This window comes from Zea mays, chromosome 1, assembly GCF_902167145.1.
Source record: "Zea mays cultivar B73 chromosome 1, Zm-B73-REFERENCE-NAM-5.0, whole genome shotgun sequence".
Taxonomy (NCBI): Eukaryota; Viridiplantae; Streptophyta; class Magnoliopsida; order Poales; family Poaceae; genus Zea; species Zea mays.
This window is the reverse complement of record NC_050096.1, coordinates 307,819,412-307,831,151: the sequence shown is the minus strand read 5'-3', so window position 1 is coordinate 307,831,151 and position 11,740 is coordinate 307,819,412. Positions and strand designations below refer to the sequence as shown.

The window sequence follows — 11,740 nt, the reverse complement described above, 5'->3', positions numbered from 1 at the left end:
GAAATCCATGTTGTTCTGCAATAGTAAGTAGTCTGGCTGTATCATCCGTATTTGGGGCTCTTAGATATTCCTTGCCAAACACATTAACAATATATCTGACAAATTTCCTCAAACTCTCAATAGCAGTGCTTTCACCTATCCGCACATACTCGTCAACATAATCAGCTGGAACCCCATAAGCTTATTGTCTTAATGCAGCTGTCACCTTCTGTAGATAGGAAAACCCACGTACACCCGCAGCATTTAGTTTCTGAACAAAAGATTGGTCATGCTCCTCAACAGCTTTAGCAACCCTGTTCAAAAGACGAGAACTCATCCTAAATCTACGTCGGAAAACTTTCTCAGAATATGTCGGATTTTCATCAAAGTAATCTCGATATAGTTTTATAGCGCCTTCCTCTCTACTCTGGTCATAAACCTTATGTCCCAAAACAGAACCTCGATGCCTTTTACCGTGCCCACGCTTCCTCTTCCGATATTCACCCATGACAAGAAGCATTAAGTCATCAAGTTCGTGATCCTTGCGATAAATGATGCATTTGAACCATCTTCTGTAATACATTAAAGTAATTCGAAATAGTATGTTAATTATCGTGGACATATATTAACATAATTGAATGGTCATCGTTTATATAAAGAATCAATTGCTGAGTATCGAATAAAAAAAATCAACTACAAGACAATCATTATAGTGTTGTTACATGCAAATCTGAAACAATGAACATGCCTGCTATTTCTCTGACCAGTTTACCTGACGGATGGCAGCATCACGATCACTTGGGCCAGGATTCATGGCCGCAGAAGGCAGGCGCTGTTTTGCTAAAAAATCATGCAGCAACATGGGGAATTGGAGACTCGGTCTGCGGGAGAAAATGGTGGCAGAGGCAGGGCTCCTTGCGGCTGGTTCTCCTTTCGATCCTTGGCGGCAGCTCGTGTTGACGCTCGCTCCCTCCGTTGGCGTGGGGATGGTGGCTCCTTTCGTTCCTGGGGGCTACTACAGAGAAGAAAATGGCGACGTGGGCAAGGGAGAAAAGAAAGGCGGCGCGTGAATATGAGAAGAATGGCGCGAATTGAGATTAAGCGGACAAAATTTAACAGACTGTTGGCTTTATTGTTGGAGTTTATTTTTCTTATGGTGCCTTAAATTCTTTAAATCATCCTCGTTTTTAAATTATAAGGTATTTTTTAATCACATTGTTGGAGATGCTCTTAAGACTTAGGCTAGGATATCACCGTTCCAGGGACCAATATATCACAATAATATAGTATTCCTAACTTTTATTTTTAAAATAATATAATCTATTTCATAATAACAATGGCATATGACTCAAATATATGAACTGTAAATGTTTTTGTAGCTGTAAACACTTTAAATCATATTCTATTTTAATTTTTAGGACTCATATATATATATATATATATATATATATATATATATATATATATATATATATATATATATATATATATATATATTTGTTGGAGAAGCTCTTAAATATATTTTGGATTCTTCTAAAATTTGCACATAATTTCTATGAAGTTCCTGCATAGGCCCTTAGACGAGGACATGTCTAGCACAGATCGGTTTACTCGTACCGATCGACTTTGAGAACTAGTGACGTAAAAATCCCTATTTTTTATCTAGCAGGAAATTTGTAATCACAGGATTCAAAACCAATCCCGCCATAACGTAACTGGCTACAAAATATTGTCGACCTACAAGCTACAGGGAGGGAAGTTGTCTTGGAGGTTGGCCAGCACCCGTAGGATGGTGTCCACGACTACAGGGTCCGCGCCCAGCAGCCTCTGCAGCTGCGCCTCGACCGGCCACATCGCGCCACAGCCGAAGACGTCTCCGACGAACCTGTACACCTGAGCGAAGCGCAGGTCGTCCTGAGACAACGGGAGCTGAACCGTCTCGACGTCCGGCGCCAGGGCACCACCATAGTCGGCGGCAGAACGGCGAGGGTGCGGCGGCGGCACGGCGAGGCCCAGCTTCTTGTCCGCTCTGAGAAAGTGCTTCTGGGCGTGGCTGCGTATCTGCGTGCCCGTCTTGGTGGCGACGAACGCCTGGACCCTCTTCCAGTCGCGGCCGAACAGCAGCAGCGCGTGGAGGAAGCGGCCGTGCTCGTCGGCGGTCCACCTCTCCCGCGGCCTGCTCACCACGTACGGCTTCCGGGACTTCTTCGTCCCGGCCGACGACTTGTTCACTGCGGCTGACATCTGTTTATCCGTCTGGCTCCTTCAGGACGCAGCAGATCGAGCATATATAGGCAGGCTTGCGGTTGCGGCGAGGCGACGAGTGCCGGAATGTATCGACACCGCGTGGCCGCGCACGCACGTTCGAAACGTGTTAGGCGTGCGCCGGCCGGACAAGCGTGGTGGAGAGTTAGGCAAAGCCATGCATGGACAACGCAGCACTCTTCCATCATCCCCATCTTGCATGCATGAAACGTGATTGATCGATCTCTGCCATGGTAGCTATTTGCAGATTTGATAGGCCGGCCGGATGGACGTGATGCTCTTACGCGACCGAGCCAAATTTTAGCTATTCAACAACAAAATAACTCTCCAACAGACTAGCTATCTGACTCGCTAAGTTATCCGACTCTCTAAATTGGCTCTCTCACTAGTCAAATTTGGCTAGCCACCTAACTAGTCAAACTAGATAGATAATCTGTTGGAACGAAGATGCTACATATAAAATATAATATTTATGAAAAGATAAATATAGAGTTAAATAGAGAGTCAAAAATGAAAATTCTCTTGGAGATGCTCTTAAGTAGCTAAAATTTAACTTGACAAGCTATTTAGCTAGTCTCTTAGAGGTGCTCTTACGCGACCTCTCGTTTCCCCCTTCAGCAAGCTAAGGTACGCATAAAACCATGCATGCATCATACTCACTTATTCAGCATATATACGTATATACATGTCTATGCATCGTGTGTTGCTTATAGTGCAAAATACGACTGCTGTCCACATCCTCACACGGCATATATCCAACCAAGGACCAGTCCTATAACAGGCACACGAGTCTTGGCGGCTGGCGCCCACTAATATAGCTTATAATATATTTTATGATGTTGTCAGGTTATATATATATATATATATATATATATATATATATATATATATATATATATATATCGGCGTTTCGATCCTGGGGATCCTTGGACCGACGAGTGAATTGTCGCCGCGTGCCCTAGCCCAGATGGGTCGGCGCGAGGCGGAGCACGAAGGGGGAAGAAAACAGGCAAAGGGGGAAACCCGCGGCCTTCGTGTTGCCCTGCGCCCAGGTCGGGTGCGCTTGCAGTAGGGGTTACAAGCGTTCGCGTGGGAGAGAGAGCCTTACGCGCCGGCCCGTTCTCCCGCACGGCCAACCTTCTCGTACGAGAGCCCTGGACCTTCCTTTTATAGGCGTAAGGAGAGGGTCCAGGTGCACAATGGGGGGCGTAGCAGTGTGCTAACGTGTCTAGTAGGGAGGAGCTAGAGCCCTAAGTACATGCCGTCGTGGCAGTCGGAGAGGTTTTGGCACCCTGTTCATGTGATGTCGTGGCCGTCGGAGGAGAGCTGGAGCCCTGCGGAAGGACAGCTGTCGGGGCTGTCGAGTCCTTGCTGACGTCTCCTTGCTTCCGTAAGGGGCTGAGAGCCGCCGTCGTCATGGAGCACGTGGGGCGCCATCATTATTTGTTTACTGGGGCGAGCCAGATGGGACGCCGGTCTTGTTCCCCGTAGCCTGAGCTAGCTAGGGGTAGGGTAATGATGGCCCCCCTATGACGTGGTCGGTCCGAGCCCTAGGTCGGGCGAGGCGGAGGCTCCTCCGAGGTCGAGGTCGAGTCTGTCTTCCGAGGTCAAGGTCGAGTCCGAGCCCCGGGTCGGGCGAGGCGGAGACCGTCTTCCGAGGCCGAGACCGTGTCCGAGCCCTGGGGTCGGGCGGGGCGGAGTTCGTCGTCCAGCCTCGAGGTTGAGCCCGAGCCCTGGGGTCGGGCGAGGCGGAGACCATCTTCCGAAGCCGAGGCTGTGTCCGAGCTCTAGGGTCGGGCGAGGCGGAGTCCGTCGTCCAGCGTCGAGGTTGAGCCCGAGCCCTGGGGTCGGGCGAGGCGGAGACCGTCTTCCGAAGCCGAGGCTGTGTCCGAGCCCTGGGGTCGGGCGAGGCGGAGTCCGTCGTCTTCTGAGTCGTGGTTGAGTCCGAGCCCTGGGGTCGGGCGAGGCGAAGTCCATCTTCCGAGGCCGAGACGGGGGCCGAGCCCTGGGGTCGGGCGAGGCGGAACTTCCTATGTCGCCTGAGGCTGGACTTAGCTGCTATCAGCCTCACTCTGTCGAGTGGCACAGCAGTCAGAGCGACGCAGGCGACGCTGCTTTCTTGTCGGGTCGGTCAGTGGAGCGATGAAGTGACTGCGATCACTTCGGCTCTGTCGACTGAAGAGCGCGCGTCAGGATAAGGTGTCAGGCGATCCTTGCATTAAATGCTCCTGCGATACGGTCGGTTGGCGTGGCGATCTGGCCAAGGTTGCTTCTCTGCGAAGACTGGGCCTCGGGCGAGCCGAAGGTGTGTCCGTTGCTTGAGGGGGCCCTCGGGCGAGACGTGAATCTTCCAGGGTCGGCTGCCTTTGCCCGAGGCTGGGCTCGGGCGAGGCGATATTGTGTCCCTTGAGTGGACTAAGCCTTGACCTTAATCGCGCCCATCAGGCCTTTGCAGCTTTGTGCTGATAGGGGTTACCAGCTGAGATTAGGAGTCTTGGGGGTACCCCTAATTATGGTCCCCGACAGTAGCCCTCGAGCCTCGAAGGGAGTGTTGATACTCGCTTGGAGTCTTTTGTCGCACTTTTTTGCAAGGGGACCGGCCTTTCTCGGTTGCGTTTCGTTCCGGTGGTTGTGCGCGAGCGCACCCGCCGGGTGTAGCCCCCGAGGCGTCGGAGGAGTGGTTTGACTCCTTCGAGGTCTTAGCGCGTTTCGTGATGCTTCGGCCGGTCTGGTTGTTCCCTCATGCGAACTGGCCGTAGCCCGGGTGCATAGTCGAGTCCCAAGTTCTCGGGCTGGTATGTTGACGCTGTCAACGGTTTGGCCGGAGCCGGGTTTGCGAGATCAGCCCCCGAGCCTCCGCACAGAGCGAGAGGACGGTCAAGGACAGACTCGGCTTTTTTCATACGCCCCTGCGTCGCCTTTCCGCAAGGAGGAGGGGGGGAAAGCGCCATGTTGCCCTCGGAGGGCGTCGAACATGGTGTCTCCAGTGAGTTGCTAATGGGTAATCTGAGTGGACGTCCGTGCCCCATTCGTTAGGGGTTGGCTAGTGGCCCGGAGGCGCGCTCCAAAAGTACCTACGGGTGATTCGCCGGACCCGGTCCTCTTTTGACGGGGTCCGAGGGCTCGATGCCTCCCTCTGGTGGGATTCCGTTACAAAATCATTCCTGTGGGTCTCGGAAATGTCCTAGGGTACCTCGGGAGCGTAGCCCGAGCCTTGGTTATGTATCGAACATACCCAGGGTCATCCCTCGCTCTGCGTGCTCTGAGGCGGCTGTCAGAACCCTTCGGGGGCCAGCCTACGAACCCCTGATCAGTAGTGGGCGCGGAGCCCGAGTGGCCTGAGGCGGCTGTTGAACCCTTCCGAGGGGCCAGCCTTCGAACCTCTGACCAGTAGTGGGCGCAGAGCCCGAGTGCTCTGAGGCGGCTGTTGAACCCTTCCGAGGGGCCAGCCTTTGAACCTCTGATCAGTAGGGGGGCTCGGGGCCCTCTTCCTTCGCGGAGAAGGATCCCTTTCGGAGTATCCCCTTTTCCGGTCCCTGTGGCAAGAGAGAGAAAGAGGGAGTGAAAAAGGATATGAAATCGAATGACGTGGTGCACCTTTTTTGACGCGGTCATAATGGCGGAGGTGAAGCGTCGCCTGCTTCGCCTGTCAAAGGTGCCGCCTGTCCTGCCGCAGAGTTAATGCGACGGGTTCGCGGGGCAGCCGTTGTGCGTTCGCGAGCCTTTCGAGGAACGGGCGTCTCGCTTTGAGTTTTGAATCTCGCGGCGGGTTCGGGCGAAGTGTTGAACGGGTCTCGCCTGGGCCTTTATATATTCGGGAGAGGGACCGGTGGCGGTTCTTTACTCTGCTGCTCGCCTCCCACTTAGGTTTTCGCAACTCGAGGGAATAGCCAGAGAAAGGAAACTGCACACCTCATCCTCTCTGCCGCCACCTCTTCTGCTTGGTGATGGCCGACCGGGTGACCGTTGTTTCGTCGTGCGACCCGTGGCCTTTCTCCACCGTCACGGCGGGTGATCTGGAGGCCCTTGTTGCTGAAGGTTTGCTTCGCCCTCTCTTTGGTGACACGTAGCCGGAGTGGATGGCCCCTCCGAGCGGAGCTGCCCCGTCCCCGCCGCCGGGGTATGTGCTAAGCTTCGTCTCCTTTCACGAGCGGGGGTTCAGAGTGCCGGCGAGCCGTTTTATGCGGGCGATTCTGCACGTCTACGGGGTGGAGCTGCAAAATCTCAGTCCCAACTCCATCTCGCAAGCAGCCATCTTCGTGACGGTTTGCGAAGGATATTTGGGGATTGCCCCCCACTGGGACCTGTGGACCCATCTCTTCTCTGTGGAGCTTTTTGCCTCGTCGACGGGGGAAAGAAGAGTTCGCATGGCGGTGCGGGCCGGTGGCTGCATCCTCCAGTTGAGGCAGGCGCGGTCGCTGCAGTACATCCCTGCCATCCTCGCGTCTTCGAACAAAGAGTGGCAGCGCCGGTGGTTTTATCTCCGAAATGACGACGGGAGGCTCCCGTCGTTTTCTCAACGAGTGGTGACCGCCGCCGCCGAGAACTGGCACTACGGGACCCCGCGCGAGAGACAGAAGAATCTCCAGCCCCTTTTGAAGGCCTTGGAGGAGCTGCGAGAAAGAGGGCTCACCGACGCGGGGGTGGTTGCCGCCATTCATCGCCAGAGGGTGCTCCCCTTGACGGAGCGGCGGTTGCCGCTTTGGGAGATGACGCCGGGGGTCAACTTGGAGGGTTTGCAGATGTCCTCGGATCCCCTTCCCGTCGACGACCTCCACAGGCGGGTAGCCGGCACGGTAGGGAAGTTAGACGCTAGTGCCTTTTCCCAGCTCTCGATGCGTCCCGATCGCGGGGGTGTGTTCCTGGTGAGTGTCCGCTCCTTCTTTCTTCTTATGTCGGATTGCCCTTGGTTCTCACAGTTGAGACTTTTCGTCCGTCTCCAGGAGGTAGGGGCTCACAAGCCTTCCCTGCCACCGGTCCCGGAGGACGCGGTGGACCGAGCTGCGCGGAGGGTCGCCGCGGAGAAGAGGAAGGAGAAGAAGGACGCGAAGAAGGCTTGGGCCCACGAGCGAACGCGGGCTCAGGACGCCTTGGAAAGGCTTCGTCGTCGGCAGGAGAGGGATGGGCTCCTGAGGGAGCCGTCGCCGGAGATGCCTGATGACGACGACAACGATGAAGACGATGAAGAAGACGACGACATGGCTGCCCGCCTCGGCCTTAGCCCGGATCTGAGGCTGGGCCAGGGGTTGTCAAGCCAGCCCCCGAGCGGGCTGGCGCCATCGGTATCCGGGGCTGGGACGTCGGGGTCCCGGTCCGAAGAACGGGGGCAGGCCGAGGGGGTACTTGACCCCTTGGCCGAGGTAGTTGAGGTGACCCCGGGGAGTCAGGCCGAGCCGCCTGTTTCCCAAGAACCGTTGCCTGTGCCGGCTGTGCAGGAGGGTGATCCTCGGGTCGTCGTGGCTGTGCCTGGGCAGTCCGAAGGATGGTGCCAAAGCCGGCAGCGGGGCTAACCTCGGCAGCACCTTCGGGGATCGAGGCTCGAGAGACCTCCCCACATGCACGATTGATCATGGCCCGGAGTGGGTAAGTATCTTAGGATATCTTCGTCCTGGCTCCTCCTTCGTGTGTCCTGATCCTGCTCTTCCTTTTCTTCCCAGCAAACGGAGGCATGGTTCGACCGGTCTGGCTCCCCGGAAGGTCCTCAAAACAGCATCGACTTCTGCAGCCAGTGCTGCACCGAGCCTCGCCGGCCAGCTGGCCTTCTTACAAGATGCCCAGAGCGGGGGGCCTAGGTGGCACAAGTTGCCATGGGGCGAGCTCCCGAGGCCGACTCCTCCGTCGAGGCGGCCGTCGTGCCGAGGGAGGCTGCCAGCGCGGCTGCGGCCTCGAGCTCACCAGACGCGTTGCCGGCGCCGGCAACGGCTTCTGTCGAGGTGGTTGCCGTTCCGGTCATGGAGCCACCCGTCGCCGCCGACGCTGAGATGGCCGAGGCGTCGCTACTTGGTGCCTCGGAGGAGGGGGGCGCGGAACCGCGACCCGTCCTGGGGAGCGGCAACCTCGTCCTCGCTCGGCACAGTCCCGACGGGCGGCGTCAGTCGCTCCGGTTCTGGACCAGTGGGGCTTCGGATCCCCTCTTCGTTCTTGACGATGAGCGAGAGGAGCAGTCTTAGGACGGGCTTCGTGAGTGTGCCGAGGCAACGGTGGGGTCGCTTCGGTCGACCTTGGAGGTCCTTCGCAGGGACGTTCCCAAGATCCTCCAGGTAATGATTTCAAGCATACCTTTCACGTGATCAAGGCATTCTTCGTGACGCCCCGCTTCCTTTCCTCAGGATTTGACGAATCTGAGCGCCGCCAAGTCGTCGTTCATCCGCCGCGAGGCCGATGTCTGGGGTTCGCTGCGGTCCCTGAGGACCACGCTTGCCGGGGCTACCGAGCGCCTCTCCCAACGGAGCGCCGAGGTGGCGGACCTTCGGTTGCTCTGTGTCGATCTGAGAGCAGAGGCAGCGGCGGCATGCGTAGAGGCGCAGCGACGGGAGTTGGAGCTTGGCCAGGTCATCGGCGAGCGGGACCAATCTCGGGGCCGGGCCGCCGAGGCTGAAAGCTAGGCTAAGGCTCTTGGAGTCCAGTTAGCCGAGGCGTCTGCTCGGGCCGGAGCCCTTGCGGCAGACCTAGCCGTGGCCCAAGCCGCATCCTCAGAGCAGCGTGCCCGAGCCAAAGGTATGTCTTGGCTGTTTTAAGATTTTGATTCAGCTTTGTTCCTCAACTCATGTTTGAAGTCTTCGGCTTTGGCTGTTTGCAGAGCTCGAGTCTGCCCTCGATGAGTCCACCAAAGCACTTGCCCAGGCGGCCGAGCAGAGGGAGGCCGACCACGCGGCCATGTCCGAGGCCATCTCGGCCTTCTGCCGGGTCTTTGGTTTGGACGACGTCCCCTCGGGAAGCTCCCCTCAGAGTCACCTGCAGGCCTTGGGTGACCACGCGCGCGGCAGACTCTACGAGGCGCTGCACCACGGCATTAGGCGGGCCTTCGTCGTGCTCGCTTCCCACTATGACGTGGATCTGGAGCGGGTCAGCGAGGGGTATTGCCTTCCCGACGAAGATGAAGCTGCCCTGACCGAAGTCCAGAGGCTTGACGCGGCCGCCGCGGGCCCAAGCGCGGTGCTAGCGACCACCTTCAAAGCAGAGATCCTCCCGCTCGCGCCGTCGTCCGAGGCCGGGGTGGATCTCGCCGAGGGTGGGGACAAAGCCGAGGGCGCGGCTCCTTCTCCGAGCGACGCCTGATTCTGCCGGAGCAGTTTATTTTGAATGCATATGTGTCTTTTGCGGCCGTCGAGGCCCGAACACTTTATTATCGTAATATAAGGTTGTGTCTCTTTTCCTCCTGTTTTGCGTATCCGAACTCGTTCGTCAGTAGCAGGATTGCTTACCCAAGTAAGAGTTATTTTTCGTGGTAGGCGATGAGTGAGGTATCCGTATCCCAGAGGCGTAGGAATCCCTCGGCTCGGTCGGCCTTGCCACTTACATGCACCCTTATTCGTTTCTTGGGGTCCTGTTACTGATATAGCCGGGAGACGGCGAAAGTCTTTTTGATGGAAGACTTTTTTCGAGGAAAAATTTTGACACAGAGGGGGTTCCCCCCCTTCTAGCCCCCGAGGGAGGGTCGGGCTTTGCCGAGGCACGGCTGACCCTTCCTTGATGGTTAGACTTCATATGTAAACGAGGTATATGAACGGCTTGAAAACATCTTAAGGGTAGAAGCGACGTAGCTGTCGGATGTTCCAAGCGTTGTTGTAGACCTGGCCTTGACTGTTGGCCAGCTTGTACGTCCCGGGCTTCAAAACCTTGGCGATGACGAACGGCCCTTCCCAGGGAGGCGTGAGCTCGTGCCGCCCTCGGGCGTCTTGTCGTAGTCGAAGCACCAAGTCGCCCACCTGGAGGTCTCGGGACCGAACCCCTCGGGCGTGGTAGCGTCGCAGGGACTGCTGGTACCGCGCCGAGTGTAGTAAGGCCATGTCCCGAGCCTCTTCCAGCTGGTCCAGTGAGTCTTCTCGGTTGGTTCGATTGCTTTGGTCATCGTACGCCCTCGACCTCGGGGAACCGTATTCTAAGTCTGTGGGCAAGATGACCTCGGCCCCATAGACTAGAAAGAACGGTGCGAAGCCCGTGGCTCGGCTTGGCGTTGTCCTCAGACTCCAGACCACTGAGGGGAGTTCCTTCATCCATCGCTTCCCGAACTTGTGGAGGTCGTTGTAGATCCTCGGCTTGAGTCCTTGCAGAATCATGTCGTTGGCACGTTCTACCTGCCCATTCGTCATGGGGTGAGCCACGGCGGCCCAGTCCACCCGGATGTGGTGATCCTCGCAGAAGTCCAGGAACTTTCTGCCAGTGAACTGGGTGCCGTTGTTAGTAATGATGGAGTTCGGGACCACGAAGCGATGGATGATGTTGGTGAAGAATGCCGCCACCTGTTCGGACCTGATGCTGTTTAGGGGTCGGACCTCGATCCACTTGGAGAATTTGTCGATGGCGACCAGCAGGTGCGTGTAGCCCCCGGGTGCCTTCTGCAAGGGACCAACGAGGTCCAGACCCCACACAGCAAACGACCAGGTGATGGGTATTGTTTGCAGAGCCTGAGCGGGTAGGTGCGTCTACTTTGCGTAGAATTGACACCCTTGGCAGGTGCGGACAATTCTAGTGGCATCGGCCACCGCGGTCGGCCAATAGAAACCTTGTCGGAAAGCGTTTCCAACACGGGCTCGAGGCGCTGCGTGATGACCGCAAGCCCCCGAGTGTATTTCTTAGAAGAGCTCCTGACCTTCAGCGATGGATATGCATCGCTGGAGGATGCCGGAGGGGCTGTGGTGGTAGAGCTCCTTCCCGTCCCCCAGCAAGACGAACGACTTGGCACGCCGCGCCAGTCGCCGAGCTTCGGCTCGGTCGAGGGGCAGCTCTCCTCGGTGGAGATATTGCAGGTACGGGGTCTGCCAGTCTCGACTAGGTGGGACCCCATTCTGCTCTTCCTCGACGCGCAGTGCCTCACCCTCGGGGGCCGAGGGCACCTCGGGCTGGGCCGAGGCCTTCTTGGGCTCGGGCGTGTCGTCGGTCTTGACTGAGGGTTGATGTAGGTCTCGGGAGAAGACGTCCGGGGGAACCGTTGTCCGCCCCGAGGCTATCTTAGCCAGCTCGTCCGCAGTCTCGTTGTATCATCGGGCGACGTGGTTGACCTCGAGCCCGTAGAACTTGTCTTCCAGGCGCCGAACCTCGTCGCAGTAGGCTTCCATCTTTGTGTCACGGTAGTGGGAGTTCTTCATGACTTGGTCGATGACAAGCTGCGAGTCACCGCGAGCGTCGAGGCGTCGGAACCCTAGCTCGATGGCGATGCGCAACCCGTTGACCAGAGCCTCGTACTCAGCCACGTTGTTGGACGTCGGGAAATGGAGGTGCAACACGTAGCGGAGGTGCTTCCCGAGGGGCGAGATGAAGAGCAGGCCCGCGCCTG

At 56.9% G+C, this 11,740-nt stretch overlaps 1 protein-coding gene across 1 annotated transcript; it reads right to left on the bottom strand.

Moving 5' to 3' along the window:
- Positions 1 to 1,529: 1,529 nt before the first annotated feature.
- On the bottom strand, positions 1,530 to 2,237 carry LOC100275216 (uncharacterized). Its single transcript, NM_001149356.2, has one exon. It carries the CDS (start codon positions 2,221 to 2,223, stop codon positions 1,717 to 1,719), a length of 507 nt encoding a protein of 168 aa, NP_001142828.1. The 5' UTR covers positions 2,224 to 2,237; the 3' UTR covers positions 1,530 to 1,716.
- Between the last annotated feature and the right edge of the window lie 9,503 nt (positions 2,238 to 11,740).

Coding starts and splice junctions, on each gene's coding strand:
- LOC100275216 (NM_001149356.2), bottom strand. CDS start 2,223: ATGTCAGCCGCAGTGAACAAGTCGTCGGCCGGGACGAAGAAGTCCCGG.